This window comes from Apodemus sylvaticus, chromosome 22, assembly GCF_947179515.1.
Source record: "Apodemus sylvaticus chromosome 22, mApoSyl1.1, whole genome shotgun sequence".
Taxonomy (NCBI): domain Eukaryota; kingdom Metazoa; phylum Chordata; class Mammalia; order Rodentia; family Muridae; genus Apodemus; species Apodemus sylvaticus.
This window is the reverse complement of record NC_067493.1, coordinates 27,472,667-27,498,391: the sequence shown is the minus strand read 5'-3', so window position 1 is coordinate 27,498,391 and position 25,725 is coordinate 27,472,667. Positions and strand designations below refer to the sequence as shown.

Genomic DNA, 25,725 nt, shown 5'->3' with positions numbered 1-25,725 from the left:
AAATCATGTCAACTCATCAAAACAACCTAGAAAAGACCCCAAGACAGAACCGAACACCATTTTGTTTTCAGAACTTATTACTGAGTTACAATCCTCAGAACAGTGTGGCACTGGCAAAAGAAACAGAAACTGAGTGGACTTCCAAAGCAAACCTGCCCTCCAATGGCATGTGAGAACTAACTGAGATAGAAATCAATGAATCAGTCAAGGAGGGAGAGTCTCCCCCATGAGGCTGCTAGGATGAGAAAGCACCTGCAAAATACTTTGCTGTGATTTCTCTGGAGAAATCACTGCAAAAATGCATCACAGCATGGATTGCTAACCTCGAAGGACATCTAGAACGAGAACACAGCTGTGACTCTGGGTTAGTCAAAGAGCTGTCTGCTGAGTGAGTGTGTGTGTGTGTGTGTGTGTGTGTGTGCAGATGCATATGCCCCCGTGAGAAGGCCAGAGCACGACATCGGGTCCCCTCTCTGTCCCTTTACCCCTTATTCTCTTGACACGGGGTCTCTCGCTGAACCTGGGAGCTTGGCTGGCAGCCATCATGCCCTAAGGACCCTCCTGCCTCCCCACTACCACCTTGGTGACAGGGGGACAGACATGCAAGGAGTCTACCTGGATCTTTACATTGGTGCTGGGAATTCGAACTCGAGTCCTCATGCTTTCCTGAAAGCCCACTGAACTCAGTGTAGGGGGACTGAGGCTGGGGGAGGGGGCATCTCTGTCACTTTGGTTTAGAAAAAATATGGGGTTGTTTGGTTTGGTTTGGTTTTCGAGACAGGGTTTCTTTCTCTGTGTAGCCCTGGCTGTCCTGGCTGCTCTGTGTAGACCAGGCTGGCTTTGAACTCACAGAGCTCTGCCTGCCTCTGCCGCCCAGGTGCTGGGATTAAAGGGAGGAATGAGTGGGTGTGGGGGAAGAAATGTAATTAGATTGCAGTCTCGGAATAACAGCAAAAGACACATTACTAAAAGCAGACTTGGGTGAAGCGGGAAAATAAGTTCCCTTGAAATGAAAAAGATCTGCTGGCTCTTTGAAAACTCCTACCGAGAGAAGGAAAGAGGAAAGAGCGGCCACACCCACAGGTGTGTGTGTGTGTGTGTCTGTCTGTCTGCATGCATGTTCATAAGTGTACATGTGTGTATGGAGGCCAGAGGACAACCCAAGGAGTCATGAGCCAGGGTCTCTCTATGTAGCCCAGGCTGGGCTCAAACTCAGAGTGCCTCTGCCGCAACCCCCTCCCCAAAAAGTGCTGGTATTAAAGGTGTGTCCCACCACAACTAACTTCTTCCACCTCTATTTTATTTTATTTTTGGTTTTTCAAAACAGGCTTCCTCTGTATGGCCCTGACTGTCCTGAAATTCAGCTCACAGAGATCCAGCTGCCTCTGCTTCCAAAGTGCTGGGATTAAATGCATACACCATCGCTGCCCGGCCTGACTTTTTTTTTTTTTTTTTTTTTTTTGAGACAGGGTTTCTCTGTATAGCCCTGGCTGTCCTGGTCACTCTGTAGACCAGGCTGGCCTCAAACTCAGAAATCCGCCTGCCTCTGCCTCCCAGAGTGCTGGGATTACAAGTGTGCGCCACCATAGCCCGGCTGACTTTTATTTTTCTTCTTAAAGACAGAGTCTCTCACTTGACCTGTAATCAGCTAGGCTGGCTGGGGGGGGGGGGGGGGAAGGGGATGAAAGGGGGGGTAGGGGGGTTTGGGGTGGGGGGAGGTGCTGTCAAGGGACTTCTCCAGCCTCCCCCTCCCCAGTGCTGGGATTATAAGAACATGCTACTACCCCTCCTGGATTTTGTTCTTTGTCCCTTTGATTTTTCAAGACACGGTTTTTCTGTGTACCGTTTGCTGTCCTGGAACTCACTGTATAGACTGGGCTGGTCTTGAACCTACAGAGATCCACTTGCCTCTGCTTCCCAAGTGCTGGGATTAGAGGTGTGTTCTGCCACAGCCTGGCTCACTCCTGGTTTTTTATATGGGTTCTGTGGCCCCAAACCAGGTCTGCACGCGTGTGTCTCACGGGCTAACTGAGTCATCTCCGCAGCCCCCGAGGGTATCCTAAGATCATAAAAACGATCAGCAGCTGAACTGTGACCGTAGTCACTTCCTCCAGGTGGACGGGATGGATTCACGGCAGTGTGTTACATCTCTGCAAGCCCCCCCCCCCACACACATGGGGGCTGCGGGAACACAGAGCCTCCCTCATTCCTCACCACCAGCCCAGGGCAGCCAGCTTGTCCAGATGCTGGCCCTGGGGTCAAGCCACAGCATGGGCTTTCTTGGAAGAAGTACTACTGGTGTGACTGGTAGTCATGTGCTTCTTGCCTGGAGACCCAGACGGCACCAATACAGCATCTGCAAGTCTGTGAGATGGAGTCGACACCCTCCTCCTCAGCCGTCCCTCAGTCCCTCCTCCACCACATATGATGGATATTAACTGGAGTCCCTGAAGCACATGGCCTTACTCCATCTCCATATGACCTCCGTGTGCACTCATGTGTGCACATATGTGTGTAGATGTGTGTATTGTATATACCTGTGTACAAGTTTGTATATGTGTGTACGGTACATGCCTGTGTACATGTTCATGCATGTAGAGGCCAAAAGTTGATGCCAGGGTCTTCCTCAATCATTCCACTGTATTGAGACAGTGTCCCTCACTGAGTGTGGAGTCCACCAGTCCAGCTAGCTGGCCAGCAGGACTCCGAGACCCACCCCTGCTATTTAACTTGGGTTCTGGGATCTGAAGTCAGATCCTCTTGCCCAGCAAGCACTTCACCACCTGAACCATCTCCCCCAGACCCATCATGGTCTTTTAAAGTGAAATCCTGTTCGTGGTTCAGTTTACGGAATAAAACGAATATAACTCAGATAGGGTCAGACACCTGCCTGGGGGGGGGGGGGTCACACTGTGGTAGATCTAGGACTTGAATACCAGAAGATGTCTTCCAGGACCCAACTCTGCCCTTGGGTCACCTTCCTGGTACCTGGGGCTGGTCCTATAGGAATGGGGGAAAGAGGACTGAGACCCTGGGGTAGAATCAAGTCCCTTGCTGAGTCCTTTGGCCTGGTTACCTGGAAAGATTTCCTCTCAGTCATGACCTCTCAGGGGTCTGCAAAGGCCACCAGCACTTGGTCAGGAGGCAGAACTCCTGTTTCAGTTCTGACAAGAGCCAATGGCAGAGAGATGACTGACTCCAAACCTCCGAATTCTTGTCACCATGAACAGTCTAGCCAGGACCTCCTAGTGTATCTGAAACCCCAGACTCAGAACGGAAGGTGACAGGGCCCACGACTGACTACGGGACAGGCCTAGCTGGGACTCCAGCCTAGCCACATCCACGCCCTCCTTTCCCCTCAGGCAAGCCCCACGCTTCTGGCAGACAGGGCCCAGCCCAGTACAAAAACACCAGTCTCTCTCCAGTCCCCACAGGTGGCAGTGCTAACCTACCCTGACCTGCTGGCTCTCTGGAGTCTGGTGGGAAGTGGGAGACAGAACGGAGAAGGAAGAGTGCTCCCCAGTGTCACTTGGTGCCAGGACTTAGAGTCACACTCGGGGTCCTGGCTGGAAAAGCCTAAACCCGGTCAGGCCTCAATCCCAGAAAACTACATTTATCTACACTAAGGAGAGGTCACAGACGGGTAGTTGTGGTATGGCCAGGAGCCAGCCAGGGGGAGACAAGCAGGAGCAGGAAGCCAGGAGGCCTTCCTGGAGGAAGAAGCTGAGCTCTAGCTGTGGAGATGGGTGGTACCAGTCAGGAGGTGTGGGGTGCAGTGGTAAAGGACAGAGCCCTGCCCAGCCCAGAGCGGCAGGGGTGGCCTCCCGCCTCACCCCGTTCTGAAATCCGCTCAGCACAGACCTCATACTGTAGGACCTGTGGCGATTCCATCCAAGGGAAACCTGGTTGGCCTGAAGCCAGCCAGAACAGTGAGGCCGGGAAGGTGGGCTCCCGCCTCCAGCGCAGTCAGTCGGCCCGAAGCTCTGTGCCAGCCATGGTTTGCCTCATAAACTCCTGCGAAGGGCTGAAGCACCTCCCCGGCTGGCAGTTCCCCGCTCTGTGCAAGCCTTACGAAGCCACCACAGGGCCTTGTCCCGGCCTTGGGGGCTTTCCAACACAAACTCTAATTGTTTCATTAGTTGTGAGACAGGGTCCCACTGTGTAGCCCAAGCTGGACTTGAATTCAATGTTCTTGCCTCCTTAATGGTGAGATTTCATCTGGCTTGTGTGTGTGTGTATGTGTGTGTGTGTGTGTGTGTGTGTGTCTGTCTGTCTGTCTGTCTGCCTGTGTCTCTCTGTATCTGATGGTATCTCTCTATGTCTGTATGTGTGGTATGTGTGCATGTGTGTGTGTGTGTGTGTCTGTGTGGTGCTAGTGTGTCTGTGCATGGTGTATGTGTGTCTATGTGTGATGTGTATGTGTATGTGTCTGTGTGCTGTGTGTGTAGTGTATGCGTGTCTATGGTATGTGTATTTGTGTATGGTGTATGTATGTCTATGTGTACTGTTGTATATGAGTATGTGTCTGTGTGGTGTGTATGTGTCAATGTGTGTGGAGTGTGTGTCTGTGTGGGGTTGTGTGTCTGTGCATGGTATATGTGTGTCTGCGTGGTGTGTGTGTAGTGTATGTGTGTGTCTGTGTGCAATGTGTGTATAGTGTGTGTGTCTATGGTATGTGTGTCTGTGTCTGGTGTATATGTGTCTATGTGTGCTGTGGTATATGAGTGTGTGTGTGTGTGTCTGAGTGTCTGTCTCTCTGTATCTGCTGGTCTCTCTCTATGTCTCTGTGTGTGTATATGTAGTGTCTGTATGTGTCTGGGTGTGATGTGTGTGTGGTGTGTGTGTGTGTCTATGGTATGTGTATCTGTGTGGTGTATGTGTGTCTGTGTGTGGTATGTGTGTGTGTGTAGGGTGTATCTATGTGTGATGTGTGTGAAGTGTGTGTGTGTGTCTATGATATGTGTGTCTGTGTGGTGTCTGTGTGTGATATATATGTGTCTATGTGTGGTGTGTGTGCCTGTGTGTGTGTATGATGTGTGTGTGTATGTGTATGTGTGTGTATGATGTGTATGTGTGTATGTGTGTGTGTGTGTGTGCGTGTGTGCGTGTGTATGTGCGTGTGTACTTACACAGAGGCCAGAGGAGGACACTGAGGGTCCTGCTTGATTACACTCTACCTTATTCCCTGAAGACAGGGTCTCTCACTGAAACCGGAGCTAAGCCTGGTGGTCCTCAAACACCAGCACCCTCCTGTTTTTGGGCCCCATTCACACACCAAACTGGGGACAAGAGTTCACAAAGCCACACTCTCTGGGCTTTGTACACGGGGGCTGGGGATTTGAACCCATATCCTCGTGCTTATCTCCCCAGTCTGAGGCTATGATCTAAAAGGTCCTGATGCCATTGTGAGTGACCCTGGACAGCACAGTCCTGGAAGCCACCAATACAGAAGTGGACTCCAGCCAGATAGCGCCCAGCCCAGCTCTGAAGGCAACAGCACCACGGGGCGGCTCCTGGACAAGTGGGTGTGTTTACCAAGTCAACTCTCGACTAACTGTGTCCCGACTACCTTGTGCCTTAGTTACTCACTGTCTGACAGCTCAGACCCACCGGAACAAAAGGCTCCGAGATCCTGGATGGGTGCCACAGCCCTCCAGGCCACAGTGGGCCTGGGAGGAGAAGAGGGGTCAAGATAAAGTCTGCACATATGGCTCAGCGGTTAAGAGCACTGACTGCTCTTCCAGAGGTCCTGAGTTCAAGTCCCAGCACACACATGGTGGCTCACAACTATCTGTAATGAGATCTGATGCCCTCTTCTGGTGTGTCTAAAGACAGCGACAGTGCACTTATATATAATAAATAAATCTTAAAACAAACAAACACAAAACCTGCACACAGGTCAAACCTGGCTAGGTACCAGGAGAGCTGGCCAGGCACCCCCCCCCCACCCTACAGAGGTCCTGGCTCTATCTAGATGTACTTTCCCCACAGGGCCTAGCAACCACCTGTTTATTGAGACTCAGTGCCTGCTACCTGGGCCATGTCTTAGCTGCCCAGGATCCCAGAATTCTCTGCCTGTTAGCTTGGAGACTATAGGGCCCATATCCCAAGACAGGTCATAAAGCAGCCTGGGTTAAGAGTGTTTGGGGGTGTGGCTCACAGATCAAAGATCACAGATGCTAAGAGCACAGCCCCCACCGACACCCCGGTTGCTCACTGGGTCAACCCTCTGACTGCCCAAGGCCACACACCCTCCTCTCCCCTGCCCGGCCTCTCCTGGTCCTTTCAAGGTGACTCAGCCCCTTCAGTGCTTCCGGGAGCAGTTCTCAGGCACCTGGGCAGGTCAGGCGTGTTCTGGGGCTGAGCCAGGTGGGGCGGGTGTGTCCCCCTTGGCCAAGGCCGAGACCTGGGAGGAGTGGAGCAGTGGACCCTATCAGTGGAATGTGGCCCTGGCAGAGCCCTGTGGCTCAGCTTTGGAGAACTTTACTCTTCCAAAGGCTGATACAGAGCTGAGATCGCAGCTAGATAGCCTGTTTGCTACCCAGTTAGAGGCAGGCGGGCAGCTTCAAGCTGGAGGTTATGAGGCCTTCAAGAGAAATACAAGTCTGGCAATTCACCCGCATGGAAGTCCCTTTTCCTGTCCTACCCCGCTGGAATGAGAGCATCAGGAGAGAGATGGCTGCCTCTAGATTTGCAGATTCCTACAGTGAGGCTGTCCTTCCTACAGAGTTTGCACACAGTCCGCTTCAGGGCCCTAGATGCTGGAGCATCTCAGGGTCTCCTCTAGGCAAGGCTCCTATCCACTAGTGGGGCTCCCCTTACCCCCCGCCCCGCCCTGTGCCTCCCCTCCCATTCAGGTGAGGACAGGATGCTTGTCTCCCCTTGACCCCTTCTCTGGGTCCCCACTGCCACAGGTGTTCAGGCTCCCCGCTCTGCCTCTCACGGACTCACAGCCTATTTTAAGAACCAGCTAGAAGTGATGGCCTCTGTAAGAGACTGGGTTTTAGACACCACTGAGTCTTCATGTAGTCGTTTAATTTTACCACAGGCGGATTACGCTGGGAGGGTTTCTATAAAGGAGAAAGAAGCATCCACATGCTGATGTGTCCCAGGTCTGCCTCTCCAAGACGACAATGGACACCCAGCCACACCCACACATCCCCAAGCCCGCCCCATGTTCTGAGTGGCAGCTCTGCCCTCCAATACCATTCAGCCCAGCCACTCTCAGATTATTTATTAACTGGGGGGAGATATTTACTTACTTATTTATTTTTGTTTTTGCTTTTTCAAGATAAGGTCTCACTTTGTAGCTCTAGCTGTTCTGGAAGTCACTCTGTAGACCAGACCGACCTCGAACTCACAGGGATCCACTTGTTTCTGTCTCCCAAGTGCTGAGATTAAAAGCGTGAGCCATGGGGGCTAGAGGGATGGCTCAGCAATTAAGAACACTGACTGCTCTTCCAGAGGTCCTGAGTTCAAATCCCAGCAACCACATGGTGGCTCACAACCCATGTGGGATCTGACGCTCTCTTCTGGTGTGTCACTGAAAACAGTAACAGCGTACTTATATATATAACATAAATAAATCTTAAACAAAACAAAACAAAACAAAAACAAACCTTGTGGCCCAGACTGGTGTAACTTGGCATGACCTTAAACACCTGATGCACTATAAGTTTGCACCACCACATGCAGCTAAAAAATAAAAAAATAATAATAAAAAAAGAAGGCATGAGCCACTATGCCCAGCCGATTTTATTTTTGCAACTCACACTGACCTCAAACTCATAGCAATCCTTCTGTCTCACAGCATCCTGAGTGCTGGGATGCAGACATACGCCACTCCACCAGGTTTCTTGAATGCATGCTGTCTGTAACGTCAGCCAGTGACCCTCTACGCAGTCCAAAGCTGGGGCAACTTCCTGGGTGCTGTGCTTTGTGGCCACCACTGCTGCAGATCAAGCCAAGCCCCACAGTGGCTCTTAGAGCACCCTCACACCGACGCTGGCCTCTGGCTTCTCCGGCTCACAGAGTCCTGAAGACAGGGCAGGACTCACGGCTGAAGTCTAGCCCTCTTTTTTTACTTATTTGGAAGACAGTCTCACTGAGTTGTTTAGGTTAGCCGAGAGCTTGGTCTGAAGCCTTGCTGCCTGGGATTTGTGATCCCTCAGCTTCTCAAGTATTTAGGGTTATTGGCCTCTGGCACCAGCTACAAACCACACAGCAGAGACTCTGGGCCAGTCTGTGCCCCATCCATCTCTCTTGTAATCCGTGCCCTCCCTGAGGGCATCATTTCCTGATCCGAACTAAGTCCAAGGCCCAGACTCCTCTGCAACTGTGGCAACACTTGAGCCAGGACCCCTGGGAGCACCTCTATGATCCTCCCTATAGGTAGAGTGCTCCTAGAACCACGAATTAGTGCTCTATGGCGGAACCCTTCAAAGACCATCTTTAAAGCTGGGCATGGTGTACTCAGAAGACAAAAGCATTAGTATGGTAAGCTCCGGGCCAGACAGGGTTCATAGCGAGACCCTATCTAAAACAAACAAACAAACAAACAAACCCGAACATGCCTGAGGCCACAGCTTAGTTGGTCGAGGACTTGTCTAACAAGCAGAGTACCATCGGTTCCATCCCCAGCACTGCATAAAACAAGGATGCTGGTACACGCCTATAATCCCAGCACTCAGGAGGGAGGTGCAGGCAGGAGAGGGAGAAGTTCAAGACCATCCTTAGCCACACAGTGAGTTCCAAGCCAGCCTGAGCTACATGAGACCTTGTCTATGAATAAATAAACGCAAGGCAGGTGAGGGAGCCCCAAGGTAATGGCGTCTGCTGACAAACTTGATCCCTGTGACCCACATGGTAGAAGACAGACAGCCAACTCTTGCGTGTTGTCCTCTGACCTCCAACTGTGCGCTGTGACATGCACACCCATGCACACACACAAAATCATATAAAAAGTGCAGTGCCACTGGCCGTTCAATGTTGACCCTGCTACATCTCTGCCATGTTGCTCCAGTCTTTTCTATGCAGCCCAACTTGCCTTTTTCTTGGTCTTCTATCTCTGTGAACCAGATCAGGCCCCTCCAGGAGCTAGCCCGGTGGTGGTGCTCCTCCCTAGCTTCTGTTGGGTGCTGTAGGGTAATATCAGGGTGTTGGCTCCCTACTCCCTACCAGCTATGTGGCAGGAGCTGTCTACCATAGCTCCTACTGCCAGCTCCACCTACAGCACCCTCTGCCAGCTTCTGTGTAAAGTCCCTGCCTGCCTCAGTCTCCCAGGCCTGGGCACTGTGCATGTGCATGGACCCTGGGGTGGGGGTGGGGGTGGGGGCGGCGCGATCAAAGGCTCCCTCCTAGAAAGGCTCAGCTCCCTCTCCTGCACGTGGCGTCCACACCCTCAGCCACGCTTCTCAGACCTTCAAGCCCTCCTGCACCAGGCCACCCTCTGCCACCCTTGGATGACCTTCCTGTCTGGTGCCAAGAAAGAACTTGTCAAATGACGCTAAATCTAACGTGGTTGGTGACCTACAGGGTCAGTGGCCCGGGTTGGAGACACTGTCTGTTATGTGCATTTAAGATGCATGGGGGGGCGGGGTCATGATGTCTGCATGCAGAGAGAAGGCTGCGGGTCTTGTGGCTGGCCCAGCAACCCAAGGGGTCCACTCTGGGGAAACCCCAGCCAGCAGACACAACAGGCTACTTCAGGGATGAAGGGCAGAGGGGCACAGTTTAGGTCCTAAACAGTAATTCTCAACTTTCCTAATACTGTGACCCTCACGATGGGGTAACCCGCAACCATAAAATTATTTCGTTGTTACTTTACAACAATAATTGTGCTACAGTTATGAAGTGTAATATAAGTATCTGATATGCAACCCACGAAGGGGTCAGGACCCATGGGTTGAGAGCCTTTGGTTTAGATAGAAGTAAGGTTGATCAGAGCCGAGGCAGAGGAACCCTGAGTTCAGACCGGGCCCCCCAGCAGTGTCCCACCCAGGGACAACCCACATTGTCCCAGGCAGTTGAATGGCTGACCGCAATATGAACACCACAGTGTAGAACGCTACTCTGCTCTAAAAGAGTGAACATTCCAACCCCTGCTCCAACACGGCCAAGCCGTGAGCTCAGCAAATCGCACGCGCGAGTGAACCAAGCCAGACCCCAACCAGACAGATGTGGTGTGAGGAGGCTCCTGGAGGGTCCAATCTCTTGGGAAATCAAGCAGAACGGAGCAGAAGGGAGGGTCTTGAGGACAGAGAAGTTGGGGGACAGTGAGTGCTTACTGTGTAAAAGGGGTTCAGCTGAAAGAGATGAGAGCATCTTGGTAGTGGATGCTGGCGACAGTTGCACAAAACTGAATATGCTTCCTGTCTCCAGACTGCGTGTTAAAAATAGTTAGGATGGGGGCTGGAGAGATGGCTCAGCGTTTAAGAGCACCGGCTGCTCTTCCAGAGACCTGGGTTCAATTCCCAGCACCCACCTGGAAGTTTAGAACTGTAAACTCCAGTTCCAGGGGATCAGACAGACACACAAGCAGACAAAACACCAACCAATGCTCATAAAATAAAAATAAAGATGTTATTAAAATAGAATAGTATGTATGTACATATACATACATATATATTTAGCCCTATACACACACACGCCATACACACACACACACACACACACACACACACAAGCATCAAATAGGCCTGGTGGTACATGCCTATAATCCCACCTACTTGGGAAAATGAGCCAGGAGGATTGCAAATTCAAGCCTGGGTGGCTAGGCTATAAAACAAAGTTGTGGTCAGCCCAGGCCAGTCTCAAAACAAAAAGTTTAAAGAAAGAGTTACAAATATAAGTTAGTGATAGATCCCTTGCCTAGAATCCCCCAGTGAGGGGCTGGGGGTGTGGCTCAGTGGTAGAGCCCCTGCCTAGAATCCCCCAGGGAGGGGCTGGGGGCGTGGCTCAGTGGTAGAGCCCCTGCCTAGAATCCCCCAGGGAGGGGCTGGGGGCGTGGCTCAGTGGTAGAGTCCCTGCCTAGAATCCCCCAGTGAGGAGCTAAAGGTATGGTACGATGGTAGAGCTCCTGCCTAGTCTACTCATAGCCCTGAGTTCTATCTGTAATACTACAGGTAAAGGGGGTAAAAAAGAACCTCTGGGCCACTGCTTCAGACACAAGGTGGTCTGCAAGACCCACATCTCAGCCCTGGATACCCTCTCTCTAAAACACATACACAGGGACCCTCTCCGGAGGGTCTTATTCCAGAAACCTTTTATACTGAGGGCTGGACCAGAAACAGTTTCTGAGTACCCCAAGAGCCTCCAAGTGTAATGAGAAACCCATACTCTGAGTCCACCCCTTGCTGGCCCTAGGTTCAGTCCCGCCTAGCCTGGGTCTGGGACCTCAGGAAGATTGGATCGACAGTCCGGGGGCAGTGTCAATCAACAGCTCTGGAACTACCTAGTTAGAAGCAAGTACTTCCTTCCTCTACCTCACCCCTCCAGAGCTGCAGGTCAGGGCTCCTGGGGGTGCAGGCTTGACCAGCATCAAAGCAAGAGTGAGTGGTTTTAAAATCTTCCAGGCCATCCGATGGCCAGATGCTTTCAGAGATAACCGGCCATCTCCATGGACAGCTTGGAAGACGCATATCGCATCCTCCTTCTCCTCCAGCCTTTGGCAAGACAGAGATGCCAATGAAGTCTTGAAAGAGAAGAAGTTATGTCCTGTCAACATCCCACAATAGCTAAGGGTGAGCTATACACAGCCCTTGACAGGACAAAAACTCCAGTGGAGTCTTCAGGGAAAAGGTCCTGAATATAGCCCACTATACCTAGGGTGGAAAAAAAATAGCTGTGGTGGGTGATGGACCCCAGATTCAAGATACAGACTGGAGTGAGGCTCACTGGGTGCTGCTTCCCACAGCAAGGCTCCCCACAGGCCGATGGGAACTGCTCAAGGCTGCCCTGGAGGCCCCAGGCCTGATGGCCAGAGGTGACCTGTTCTTGCTATAATGTCTTGCTGTCGAGGAAGATGTCACTATTCCCCAGGTACCCTTGATTCCACTGGAGTGGCCAAGAGCAACCATGAGCCAATCCAGAGGACAACATGGAACAAAAGTCCACCCCCCCCACAAGGCCACCACAAGACGAGACTCCAGAACAGCAATGCAGGACACAAGAAGACCCAATTACCTACTAAGCATGGGGGGGGGGAAGGGGGCCTGTGCAGGCATGCCCTAGGAGTCATGAGGCAGGCACTGTGGCTAAGTCCAGGAGCTAGGCAAAGATGGGAGGTTTGTATAGACAGTGCGTGTGTGGGCCTGGAGTGGGCATCAGGAAACCCAGTCAGCCTTGTGGACACCCAAGAGCTCAAGCTATTGAGGACTTAGTTTCCCTGCTCATAAAATGGAAATAAGCCTTGCTTCTATCTTGTCTGCCTCACAGTTGAGGGATGGGGGAAGCAAGCTGTTATTATAAGCCAAGACTGAAAATGGCTGGCTTGGCTTACAGCCAGCAAGGGCTGGGCCCGGAGAGGGCAGTCGGTAGCCGCGGCAGCCAGTGGCCTGGGACTGGCTAAAGGACTCTGCTAGGGCACTACATAGGTGAAGGGTGTAGAGTGGTTCCTACTGACGGTTCCAGAAGCCCCTTCTTCCTCCTGCCGGGCCAGGAGATCTAGGAGTGTCTGGAAAGGAGAACCTGTTCCTGGGCTGCGAGGCTGAGGAATATGAGGACAGGTCAGCTTCTCCTGAGGGGTTTCCTGCCCCACACAAGTCAGGCTTGGAAGCTGAGCCGCCGACCCATCAGCCTTCCTTACCAGGGACTCCACCAGAGTCAGCTTTCTTAAACAAGTTGAAAGGCAGGTCTGAGAGAGGGAGGTGGGGAGAGACCACTGAGCCAGGCCAGCTGGCAACAGTACCACAGCACCAGGGAGCTGCCACCCCACCGCACCACCCACCGGCAGGGCCCTGCCGTGCCTCCAGAGACCAGGAAAGGGCTGCTTCATCTTGCTTTGCTTCCCACTGCAGCTTGGTCAATGTCTCCTCTCAGGGACAGCAGGGCCCCTGGGGTGGCAAGCACTTACTATTGACTAGCAGATTCTCAGCCTCAGGCGGGCACTCTTCAGCCCAGAGGCGGAGATGCGGGGGAGAGATGGGGAGAAGGCCCTATTTACAGACTGCCGGCTTTCCATTCCACCTGCACCTCAGGGAGGTAGAGTTATAGCCCCAAGGCACTGATACCTGGTATGTTCTGAGGGGCTCAGGCTAGGGCTCCCTTATGTCCCTGCAGTGTCTTGCAGGCCTGTCCCCACCTGCATACCCAGAGAGGATCAGCCTGGGAGTGCGGGTCAGAGAACTCGGCCCTCTCTTCATAGCCAATCCTGAGCCCCTGTGTTCTGGCCCCTACAAATCCTTCCAGACCAGGGCAACCAAGGGAAAAAGTCTGGGAGATGTTTGACAGATGTGTCTGTGGCTCCCACCTGTCCCCCACTGTCATGATCCCAGAAAGCCAAAGGCGCATGGCCACCCAAGGCTCTGCATCCTCCCCCCTCCCCCCAGCCTTGAGTCGGTACAAGACAGTGGCCCCAGGCAGGGATGCCATGACGTCATCTCCAGGTAGCTGGGAACCAGGTGGACCCCATACTCCCTGGCAGACACCCCGGGCTCACTGGCCAGTTTCCCTGCAAGCCGCCCCTGATGATGATTTCCTCTTTTTTTTTTTTTTTTAAATACCCTGAGACGCCAAGGTTTCGCAAGTCTGGGGAGGGGAGGAGGCTGCGGGTGACAGCGTGACACGCAGCCCGGCGGGGGAGGGGAGGCGGCGGCGGCACAGGTCGTGCGGAGCCTGCGAGGCGCCCTCCGGATGCTGCGCCAGACCACTGCCAGTCCCCGCCGCCAGCAGGTGCACCGGGCCGCGCCCCAACCCAGCCAGGACCCGGAGCGTGTGTCCCCATCCCCCGCGCCCCCACGCAGTCCTGTTCACCCGGCCGCACCCCACTCCTCCGCCCGTCCCGCACCTACCCGGGGCTCCGCAGTCAGCGCAGCGCGCGTTCCCCGGTCGTGTCAGCAGCTCCAGCAGCGCCCGGCGCCGCTCCCCGGCCATGGCTGCGCGGCCACCGCGCCGTCCCGAGCACGCTCGCCCCGCTAGGGCCCCGCGCCGCGCGCCCGCCGCCCGCCTTGCGCCATCGCCACCGCTCAGCCCGCGCGCGGGCCCCGATCGTGTCGCCGCGCGGGGCCGCCCTGAGCGGAGCTGCGCGCGCGGGGACCGGGGAGCAACGCACGGCGCGCCCGGGATGGCGCGGCCCGCGGGCGGCCCCCAGCGGCGCGGTCAGGGAGTGGCCTCTACGAGAGCCCGGCCTCACCCGGGCCACCTGGGGCGGGGTCGCAGGGAACCCGCGCTGCGGAAGGAAGGACCGCCACTCCACACGCAAGCGTGCCTGTTGTTGGGTGGAAGCCGAGGACGCGGGTAGCTCAGGCTAGCCCTACCTACGACTGACAAATTCCAGTGCTCAAAGGATCGGAGAGCTCCACCCTCACACGTGTCCAAGTCCTATACTCTCATCTCCAAGAGATAGGACAGAAGCTGGTCACACCCCTCCTGATCTCCAGCGAGCTTCCTTCCAGAGACAGGTGTCTGCTTCTTAGCTGGATCCAGCATTTATTTCCAAATTTCATTTTCTCCGTTATGAATGCAATAGTAGCCGTTTAGAAGCCAATGGCCACACCCGACTGAGAATTGAAAGCCATCTCCAAAGGTTTCTGAGAGTCTGAGGACCCTCAGTGCCCTCTGGCCGCCTTCGGACGCCCCACCTCCAATCCCTACTCCTGCTAATATACCACAGCCAGGGTGTTGGTTGTTCTACTATTTGGCCCTGGGGTGTTCCCTGCCCCACAAAGGCCCCTGTGTTTAAGGGCAAAGTTCCCAGGGTGGTGCTAGAGTGTGGTCAGGGCTATCGGGAGGAAATTAGGTTACTGGGACCCCAGCCTCATGCTTTCTCTTGCTGCCTAGGGAGGAGGGTTCCGTTTGTCCCACCACATATTGCTATCATGATTCACATTGTCTTTCTGAGTGTTTAACTTGCTGTCATGAGCGTTTGCAATCCTGGCCGACTCCACCTGGTGTCCCTCTGCTGAAGCTGTTGTATAGCTTGCTGGGGCACCTGTCTCCCATGACCTGGCTGTCACACCATTGCAGAACTTGCCTTGGGATCAGGAGACAGAACATGCAAGCTACCCCAAAGCACATTTCAGGGGTCATGAGGCCGGTAGCACTGCTTACTGTTTAACGGGTGTAATGTCTTTCTCCTGAAGCCCACTGGAGCCTGGGTAGGGACAGGTGGCATTCTACCTCTGGGCCTTCTGCCAGGCTCCAGACCTGGCACACAGCAGGAGCTTCGAGAATGTGAATTACAAAGGCCAGACTGAGGGGGCTGGGGGAGTGGCTCAGTGGGTAGAGAGCTTACCCAGCATACACCGAGTCCTGGATTATGTCCTCAGCATCACAGAACCTAGGAGTACTGATCTCAGTGCCCAGGAGGTTGAGGCAGGAGGATCAACAGTTCAAGGTTATCCTTGACTCCAGATCTAGTTTAAGGAGACCAGCCTGGGCTATATGAGACCCGGTCTATAAAAACAAACAAACAAAAAAATCTATTAAAAAAAAAAAAGAATCAAGACAAAAATAGACCAACAGTAGCAGCTCTGTCCCAGGACTTTGAGAAAAGGTCTCCAGTCAGCCTCAGACTTGCAGCAATCCTCCTGCCACCGTCTCTTGAGTGCTCAAGTAACGGTCGTGGAGTGCTGCCTACACTTTTCTTATTCAATCCCCATTCTACAGTCAGGGAGACTGAGGCACACAACAGCTCACGTATGCATGCCGGGATTAGAGTGATAGTAAACCTAGGAGACAAAGAGGCACAGACCCCCAAATCCCTAAAGAGAATCAACTGCCCTCTGGAGAGAGGCCACAAGGACACACTTGCAGGTAGTTGGCAAGTGAGGCCTCCAGACAGAGGGAGAAGCTTCCGATGCCTTGTGGTGGCCTCCTGGGTGTGGCAGGAGCACCATCATCTTGATGCAGAGAAGCTGTGATTGCCTGGACCAGGCTGACTGGTAATGCCCCTTTAGCCTTTCCGTGAGTCTGTAACCACTGCCCCCTCTTGCTTCAGTGGCACGTGATCTTGGGGTGCTAGGTGGAAGGTTGGCTTGGGATGGGGACTCTATCTGTGCAGCTTCCTGTGAGTTATCACCCAGGCTGGGGTGTGGAGGGTTTTGATGAAGCTTCATTGACAGAAGCACCTGTGAGTGCTCTGTGCTTCTGTGAATGACTCCGATAGACTGGTTTATCAAGCTATGCTCAGGGAAACTAATCTAGCTCAGTGCTCCTCCCCTCTGGGGCAGATATGCATGCATGCACGAGTGTGTGTGTGTGTGTGTGTGTGTGTGTTCATGTGTATGTGTGCATTGCCTGGGGAAAGTTGCTCTATATCCAAGGACTAAAGAACCAAGAGAGAGGACTAAAGAACCAGACTACGGCTTAAGGAGTGGGCAGACCTTGGATATTAGCTGCTGGGTCAAGACCTTCCGTGGCTTCTTGGATAACAGGGCACAGGCCTGCTGGAGATCCTAGCAGGTCCCCACTAGCTGTGGTCAGTGAGGGAGCTCCTTGCTGGAACCAGACCAAGGCCTGTCAAGAACATCTCAAAGGCAGCAGGGCCTGAACCTGCACCCTGCCATCTCACGCTCAATGCTGCCTTCCAGCAAAGATGATTTGCCCATCTGAGCTTTCTTCTGCTCTGCCCTGCCGACACTCTCCTCTGCTGTCTACTGCTGCAGTCCCCAGCCCCAGTTCCCTAGCACTTCCCAGGCCTGGGCTGGCCATCTAACTAGGCCAGGCATCTGCCTCCACAGAACATATGGCCGCACCGGGTAGGGAAGTGCTTCTCAGATGGCTGAGTGCCTCCAGCGGCATCCTGTGTGGACAGGAACTTGTGCACAGTAGGTCTGCAAGCAGCAGCCACCAGAGGTTCAGCAACTGGAAGCCAAACCCAGAGCTGCTGGAGGAACTCAGGGTGGCCACTCCAGCCTAGTAGCTGGAGTCTCTAAGCATCAGTGACAGCCCCCTGCCTCCCCTCTCCACTGGCAGCTTGTGACCTGAAACCCTGAGTGCCCAGAAGATCACGAACCCGGGTGTAAGGAATCGTGCAAGGACCCAGAAGTCCCATCACGCAACCCATCGGTGCTGGCAGCTGTCCTTGTGCCGAGGAAGACAGAGGCGAGCTCTGTCTCCCAGCAGTTTCCTTTCTCGTTCTCGCAAGCTGACGTTTCCCTGACAGGATTTCTGAGATCACAAAGCAAGAGCTGATGCAAGCCATGAAGGAAGCTTGAGGATGGCGAAACATCTGGCTCTTGTCTAGTTCACTGCATGGGTGGTGCATGCGTGCATACATGTGTGCATGTGTGTGGAAGCCAGAGGTTGATGTTGGGTAACTTCCTCTATTTCTTTGTTCCTTATTTTGGGGGACAGGGTCTCTCACTGAACCTGGAGTTTACCAGTTCAGCCAGGCCAGCTGGCCAGCAAGCCCCAGGGATCCTCCTAGTTCTACCTGCCCCGGCGTTAGAGTTATAGACATGCTCCTACCGTCCAAGATTTTACGTGAGTGTTGAGGACCCAAGCTCAGGCCTTTATGCTAGCACCATAGGAACTTTACTGACAGCCATCTTTCCTGCTTCTTAGTTTGATTTTTTTTTAAGATTTAAAATTTTACATGTGTAGGAGAGAATTTGTCTACATGTATGGATGTGTATTGCATGCATGCCTGCCGCTTGCGCATACCAGAAGAGGGTGTCATATGCTCTGCAACTGGAATTGCAGACAGTTACGAGCTCCCATGTGGGTGCTGGAAACTGAAACCAGACCCACTGCAAGAGAGTGGCTGGGGCATCTCTCCAGTCCCAGTGGTTTGGTTTCTCATTCATTCATTCAATTATTGATTGGTTTTTTTTTTTTGAGACAGGGTTTCTCTGTGTAGTCCCACCTTTCCTGGAACTCACTCTGAGATCTGGCTCAGAATGACCTCAAACTCTCATCTTGAATACTGGAATTAAAGGTATGTCACAGCCGGGCAGTAGTGATGCACACCTTTAATCCCAGCACTTGGGAGGCAGAGGCAGGCGGATTTCTGAGTTCGAGGCCAGCCTGGTCTACAGAGTGAGTTCCAGGACAGCCAGGGCTACACAGAGAAACCCTGGCTCAAAAAACCAAACCCCAAAAAACAAACAAACAAACAAACAAACAAACAAATAAATAAATAAATAAAAGGTATGTGCCACCACTGACTGGTTGAGGCAGGGTACCCTAATCTGAGATAGGTACCCTAGTCTAGCCTCAAACCTACAGTCTCCCAGATGTTGGAATGGTCGGGATGCTTTCCAGATACTCTTATTGGATAAGAGCATTTGGTGTCGTGGTAATAGAGCCTGTGGCTCAGGTGCTTTTGGGAGCCATGGCCTTCCTCAGCTACACAGGAACTTCCTGTGGGACAGGAAGTCAGTATGATGAAGGCCTTGTCATAGAAGTCCCACAAGGGACAGTAGTTACTGGGTAGAGAGACTCCATGGCCTGGACATGGAGAAGGACAGTTGGATGGAACCCAAATCTCGGGCCAGGATAGGGAAACTGAGGCTTCCGAGAGAGATGAAGGTATCTGAGTGTGGACACCTTCTCCGGTGGGGAGGGGGGCTTTCTTTGGGGGCAAGAATGAGTAGTGAGAAGGCTGGCCATGGACCCTAGGGAAGGAGACAGTACAAGAACGCAAAGTCCCCAAGTCAGTGCGGAACCCAAGAACTGCAGAGCAACCCCACAGCAGTGCCTGGACCGGTTGTCAAATGCCACGAGATCCAAAAGGTACAATGGGGCACCTAACTCAGGTGCCTGTAGATGTGGCCTTGTTTGGAAATAGGGTCACCACCGTTGACTGGGATGGAATATGACTGCAGGCCTCATCCAAAGGGAACATGTGAGCGTGGATATGGAGGACCACTGGGCAAAGATGCTCAAAGATTGGGGGGCGGGGGTCTGCCAGCCAAGGACAGCCAGATTGTCAATGACACTGGAGGAATGGTTGGAAAAGGCTGCGTGGATTGAGGAGAACTGCCCTGACGGTGTCTTGATGGCAGTCAGGTAGCCACGGGAGACTGAGCAGCCAACTCGGGCCTGGCTTTCTCGCGGTTTCTCAAAAGAGCCAGCAACACACAGGCAGGTGGGGCTAGGGTGGCAGGCCTGCAGCCTCTGTCCTAAGTGTCCTGTTCTTTCGCCTCTCCTCACCCTGTACTGAGCCGCTTGTCAGGAGCTCCCGCCACAGGGGTGGGCATCCAGGTGGTCTATACAGGCGAAGAGAGAAGAAGGCAAAAGAGTTGGAACCACCTGGGGGGATTGTAGCCCACGTCTGGTGATGAACACCCCTGGCCAGAGGAGGCTGAGATGTACTTCTGGAAGAGCTGGTCGCCTCAGCTCGGGGGCTGCACCCAGGTGCCTCATAGCTTAGCCAGCCTTGACCGGCTTGACCAGGGGGGCCTCCTCTGCCTCTGCTGTTCCCTTCTCTTGGTCCAGATCAGTAGGCCCATAAACATGCCTATTCTCTCCAGATGTATCTGCTGAGGGCCCAGCCTCGACTGGAGACCTAGTGGTCTCTACCCTCCAGGGATATAACACTCTGGCCAGAGGGCTGGAACTGCACCCTCGCTTGATGAGAACCTCGGGGCCTAAAGCCATGGAGTCCTGGGGGGAGGGATACTGACTGGATCTTGTTGTCCAATGATCCCAATGTACAGCCCTGTACGCTTGGGAGTATGACCCCCGCCTCCTGTAGTGAAGATTGTCCCCTCCCACTCCACCCTCCACCAGACTGATCCCCTCAAGGGTGGCCTCGCCAGGTCACAATCATTGTGACAAATAGGATCTAATTTTTTTTTAAATCCCTTTTTGTTAGCATACAGAATGATGTATTTTGTTTTAAAACTTGGTCTCACGTAGCCTAGGCTGGCCCAAAATGCGTTTAATTTTGACTGTTTATTTGTTTTGAGACACAGTTACATTTATCTCAGGCTAGCCTCTAACCGCCTTCACTCTCTCAGTGATAATGCTGGGGCTGGGGCTGGGGCGGGGGCGGGGGAGCAGGGTTTGGAGTTCACGACTGCTTGATTGCTTTGGCAGGCTCCAGCTCCAGAGGGTCAGAGGCAGGCGGTGTGAGGCTGGCGTGTGGGAGCGAGGGCTTTTAGAAAAGTCCCCGTATGAAGCTACTGCTCCTCAAAGCATCGCCAGTGCAGCAGCAGCGCAGCCCCGCCCCCACCCCGCCCCCACAGACAGCATTTTGTTCTCACAACAGAAACAGAAAAACCAAATGGAAAGATGATCTGCAGCAAGGAGTGTTTCCAAGGAGCCCTGCTCGGGGGAGCCTTACAGGAGACAGCGAATGTTACTGAGAGCTAGGCGCGGGCTGCCAGGGCAGGCAGGATTCCCCCACAGCCCGGACGGAGGCCAGGCCAAGGGACCACTGATTCCCGGACAGGAGTGGTTCAAAGCACCTAGCCTGGGACCAAGCTGGTTGGAGCACCACGTGCAGAAGAGGGGAGCACTTCGGAGTCTCCCGGAGGATAATAAATAGAAACTAGAAAAGGGGGCAGGGTGGAGCATGCAGCAGTGAGTAGTGGGTTTAGAGAATGGGGTTATGGGAAATTTAGAATTTTTTCTTTCAGGCTTGGATGTAGCCTAGTCAGTAAAGCGCTTGCCCTGCATGCGAGAACATGAGGATATCACCCCAGCACCCATACATTGGGCATGGCGGAAGACCCCTGAGATCCAAGTACTGGAGAGATGAAGGCAGGAGGGTCTGGAGTTCAAGGTCATCTTCAGCAAGTTTGACCAGTCTGCACGATGTGAAATCCTGTCAATAGATAGATAGAAAGATAGATAGATAGATAGATAGATAGATAGATAGATAGATAGATAGATGAATAGATGAATAGATAGATAGATAGAATAGATAGATAGATAGATGGATAGATAGATAGATAGATAGATGAATAGATAGATAGATAGATAGATGAATAGATAGATGAATAGATAGCTAGATGGATAGACAGACAGACAGATAGATAGATAGATAGATAGATAGATAGATGAATAGATAGATAGATGGATAGATAGATATATAGATAGATGAATAGATAGATATATAGATAGATGAATGGATAGATAGATAGATAGATGAATAGATAGATAGATAGATAGATAGATAGATAGATGGATAGATAGATAGGTAGATAGATAGATGAATAGATAGATATATAGATAGATGAATAGATAGATAAATAGATAGATAGATGAATAGATAGATAGATAGATAGATAGATAGATAGATGGATAGATAGATAGATAGATAGATGGATAGATGAATAGATAGATGGATGATAGATAGGCAGATAGATGAATAGATAGATAGATGAATAGGTAGGTAGATAGACAGACAGATGACAGACAGACAGTGTTCTTGCTTCCCAGATGAGACATGGGGTGGTGGGCCATTGCTTCATAGGGAGCAGACACAAGATTGACAGGTAGACAAAGGCAATGAAGGCAGGGAATGTATCCTCAAAAATATCTTTCCCTCCCCAGTCTGATAGTGGAAGGTGACCCAGTCAGGCATTCACGGTCCTCAAAAAGACAAGGGATGAAGGCCCTTCTGGAGCTGTGTGCACACACCTGCCCTGGGGTCACAGGCTCCCGACAAACTTCCAGAAGATCCTCCCATTCTTCCAGCCCTGGCAGAAACTGCTCCTGAGCAGCAGATTTTAAGGTTTCATGCAAACAGGCTCAGTCTCAAGGAAAAGTTGAAGAATGCTCCTAATACCAAGGCAGTGTCCTCCAAGTGACCCTCGTAAGGGCTGCAATGTCAATACTTCCCAGCAGGGGGAGACAAAACACAGCGTTTCCTTTCTCCGGGTGCCAACACCACAGGTGAGGACAGTTTCTCTCTCCGTGAGGACGTTGGTGGGGGTATGGGGTAGGGCTGGAAAGAGTAGAGATTGGATCTCTCTATGTATTCCAGACTATTCCGGAACTCATTATATAGACCAAGGTGGGCTCAAACTCAGTGAGCCACCTGCCTTTGTGATCACAGGTGTGTGGAACCACGCCCTGCCCTCTCCTGCCACCCACCATTGCTTGAGGATTGAGTCCCAGGTTCAAACTCAGGACCTAGAGTCAGCTCCCGGGTCCAGCTGCATTGCAGGCCTGAAGCATCTCAGAGTCCTGCCGAGCCAGTTCCCACCAGGTAGTCTGACCCGGGATCTCTCCAGCACCCGAGCAAGAAAGACGGGGTCCCGTTGCAAAGTCCTCACAAAGGCTGTGAGAAAGGACCGTGACGCAATGTCCTGCTGCCCCTGAGTCAGACTGAGTACCTCCTAGGCCTGGCTGGTACTTGGGACAAAATCGGGTTGACAATTTTTTTTTTTCAAGACAGGGTTTCTCTGTGTATCCCTGGCTGTCCTGGAACTCACTCTGTAGACCAGGCTGGCCTTGAACTCTGCCTGCCTCTGCCTCCCAAGTGCTAGGATTAAAGGCGTGTGCCACCACTGCCCGGCTTGTGGTGACAATTTTGAGTGGACTGATGGGATTTGAGGAAAGTCTGGTGGTAGGTGACCCTGCGCCGTGGGGTGCAGACTGGTTGGTGTCACCATGACCAAACACTCTTGATACCTACCTGGCTAATACTGCTACCGTGTCCTAGCCAGGCCTGGTGGATCCCAGGTTTCCTGGGGCCCTATACCTGCCCAGGGTGGGGCATGAGGTTTCCCTTCTGACCCTAGCCCTGGTCTCCAGCGGGTAAGCATGTGTCTGACCACTTTCCCTCCGCTCTCATCTCGGCTGCCGGCTCCACACTACCCTCCAGGCCAGACTGGGCCCCTGCTTCTTTGGCCTTTGGACTGGGGTGGGGACAGGCTTATCTCTGGTACAAAAGAAGGAAGTGCAGGGGCCTCTGGAGGAAGAACAAGATCAGGTCCAACAGGACCAGGTTGCTAGCCAGAGGTGTGGTGAAAGCCCCCGGCCCCCACCCCTGTACCCCGTTCTAAAAAGCCCTGAGGGTGCTGTGGAGGCCGGAGGCTCCTTCAGGGCAAATGCTCAGGACAGGTTCCTCAGACCCTGATAGCAGGGAGACATTGTCCCACCCAGGAAGGGCACAGTGGGGCCTCAGGCGTGGACAAGAACCTTCTTTGGTTCCTCAGTGCACAGGGGCCTTGTCACCTGATTAGATTACACAGCCCACCTCAGGGCTGGCCTTGAGCTAACGTATGAGCAGGTGTATGAGCAGGTACGTCAGTTCCCACTATGGCGGCCAGGGGCCTGGAGCATCACGGGACAGCAGGTGGGCATCTCTTCTTCCCTGAGTGAAGTCGTGTTCCCACCTCTTTCTCTGACTAGGTTCATAAATTTGTGTAGCTGTGGCTTTGTGTGGCCGAGTTCTGTCACGGCTGCTACCATCTTTGGTCTGCCGCTACGTGTCAGCCATGGGCTCCTCCGAAGACACACTCAGGACTCACCCATGGCAGAGAACGTGGTGCTTGGCCTCGTGCTATTATTTTCTGCTATCCATTCCATGGACCACGGGCAGAATCATTAGAGGGCACTTGAGGGGGCAGGGTGACAACCAGGGGTGGAACTGTCTGTGGTGGTCTTGCACCTAATGGTGCTTGGCTGCTCCGTGGTGGCTGGCTGTGGTATATTGGTGACCAGGGGGTGGCAGGAAGCAGGATCAGAATCCAGGATCCTGGAACACTCGCAGCCACATCCCCCAACCCCCAGCCCAGCAAACTTCCTGGACTCCCAGCCTCTGTTCTTCTGCAAAATGGTGGCCACTGAGAGTTCCCGGGAGCTCGGCCATGTCTCGGGGCGCCCTGGGTACGATTTTATGATATCTGGTGTTCGTCTTCCCTGAAGAAATTAAGTGGAGGGTGACATTTACCCAGGCCACCCGTGGGAGGAGGGGCTTGGCGGGGGTTTCCGCCCCGGGCGCTCCACTTTATAACACTGGGTAAGCGCAGAGCTGTGAAATTTGATTTCACTCCTCTAGGACAGAACAGGGGCTTGCGAGATTTCATTCCTAGTATTATGACAAAGCCACTTGTTCGGTGGCTTAATAGAAACTTCTTTAATGTCTCTGGCAATAATCAAAGCCCTAGTTCTCACCGTCTGGGCATTCAGCTCAAACGATTACATTTGAGCACAGGGTGGGCAGGTTCACACCTACCACAGACGGGGTTTGTCTTTCAAAGCAGGTGGAGAGAGGCCGGAGAGGACAGAGAAAGAGCCTTGTGGGCTGGTCCGACCCTGGCCTCCCTGCCTAGGTGAAGGCCACACACGTTTTCCCAGGGAGCCTCTTCAAACCAAGACTTCCTCTGGCTGGCTGGGTTAGCTAGCATGCATGGGCCGTAATCCCAGCACTTCAGAGGCAGAGTTAGGAGTTCAAGGCTAACTTGAGCTGTGAGACTGTCTCAATTTTTAAAATTTAAGAGTCATTTTGCATCATCATCATCACCACCACCACCACCACCACCATCATCATCATCATCCACACTAAACTCGGAAAGACACTGAGATTAGCATGCGGCTGCCCGAGGATAAAACGCAAATTCACGAGTGTTCTGTATTTTGTGTGTGTAGCATATGTGCGTTTGTATATGGGCATGTTCATCCACATGGAGGCCGGAGGAGAAGGAGAAGGAGGAAGAGGAGGAGGAGGAGGAGGAGGAGGAGGAGGAGGAGGAGGAGGAGGAGGAGGAGGAGGAGGAGGAGGTTGTTGGGTCACTCCCCTGTTGGATCACTCCCCTCCGTGTGTTCTTGAGACTGGGTCTCTCCCTGAGCCTGGGGCCAGGCTAGCAGCCTGCGAGCCCCAGTGATCCTTCTGTCTCTGTCCCTCGCAGTGTTGGAATACGGCTGCATGTGTGGCCACATTTGGCTTGTTCTATAGGTGCTGTAAATTTGCTGGGGCCTCACGTTTGCACCCCGAGCGGCTCCTTAGCCCTAAATGTTCCTTTTAAAAAGAAAGAGAAGGAGGAGGAAAAAGAAGATGAAGAAAAAGGGCCAGTAGTGGTGGTGCACACCTTTAATCCCAGCACTCAGGAGGCCAAGGCAAGTGGCTCTTTATGAGTTCAAGGCCAACCTGGTCTACATAGTAAGTTCTAGGCAAGCCAGGGCTACATAGTGAGGTCCTGTCTCAAAAAAAAAATCAATCATCCTATCAATAATTAAAATAAAAGAAGGGTCAGGGTGATAAATCAATGGCTAACGTCTTGCTATACAAGAGACGTGAACCTCTGTGTAACGGTAGGTACAATGGTGAGCCCTGTAATCGGAGGGCAGGGGAGACTGAGGTGAGCAGAACACTCGGCTCCCTGGCCAGCCCACCTAGTTTAGTGACTTCCAGGCCAATGAAACAAAGCAACAAAACAAAATGGTGGACGGCTCCTGGGGATTGACCCCCCGGTGTTGACCTCTGGCCTCTGAATGCACGTGCATGCCCGAAGAACTGATGGGGCCCCCAAAGGCAGCCATGATGTTAAAACAACAAGATGCTCAGGGAGCCTTGTAGAGGACTAGCATAATACTGTATACCCCTCCACACACGTGCATACACCCATACTGCACACACATGTGCACACCCATACACACGTGTACATA

General features: G+C 52.8%; 1 protein-coding gene across 2 annotated transcripts in view; it reads right to left on the bottom strand.

Annotated features, from left to right (window-relative positions):
- The window catches only part of Adap1 (ArfGAP with dual PH domains 1), a 55,934-nt gene extending 41,453 nt beyond the window's left edge, over positions 1-14,481 (bottom strand). Inside the window, exon 1 of one of the 2 annotated variants that reach the window (XM_052168128.1) lies at positions 14,010-14,481. In XM_052168128.1, the coding sequence (XP_052024088.1) occupies positions 14,010-14,091 (82 nt within the window). In that variant the 5' untranslated portion in view covers positions 14,092-14,481. The remainder of the gene's footprint in view (positions 1-14,009) is intronic. The other variant, XM_052168129.1, reaches the window with a different exon arrangement.
- Positions 14,482-25,725: the final 11,244 nt, after the last annotated feature.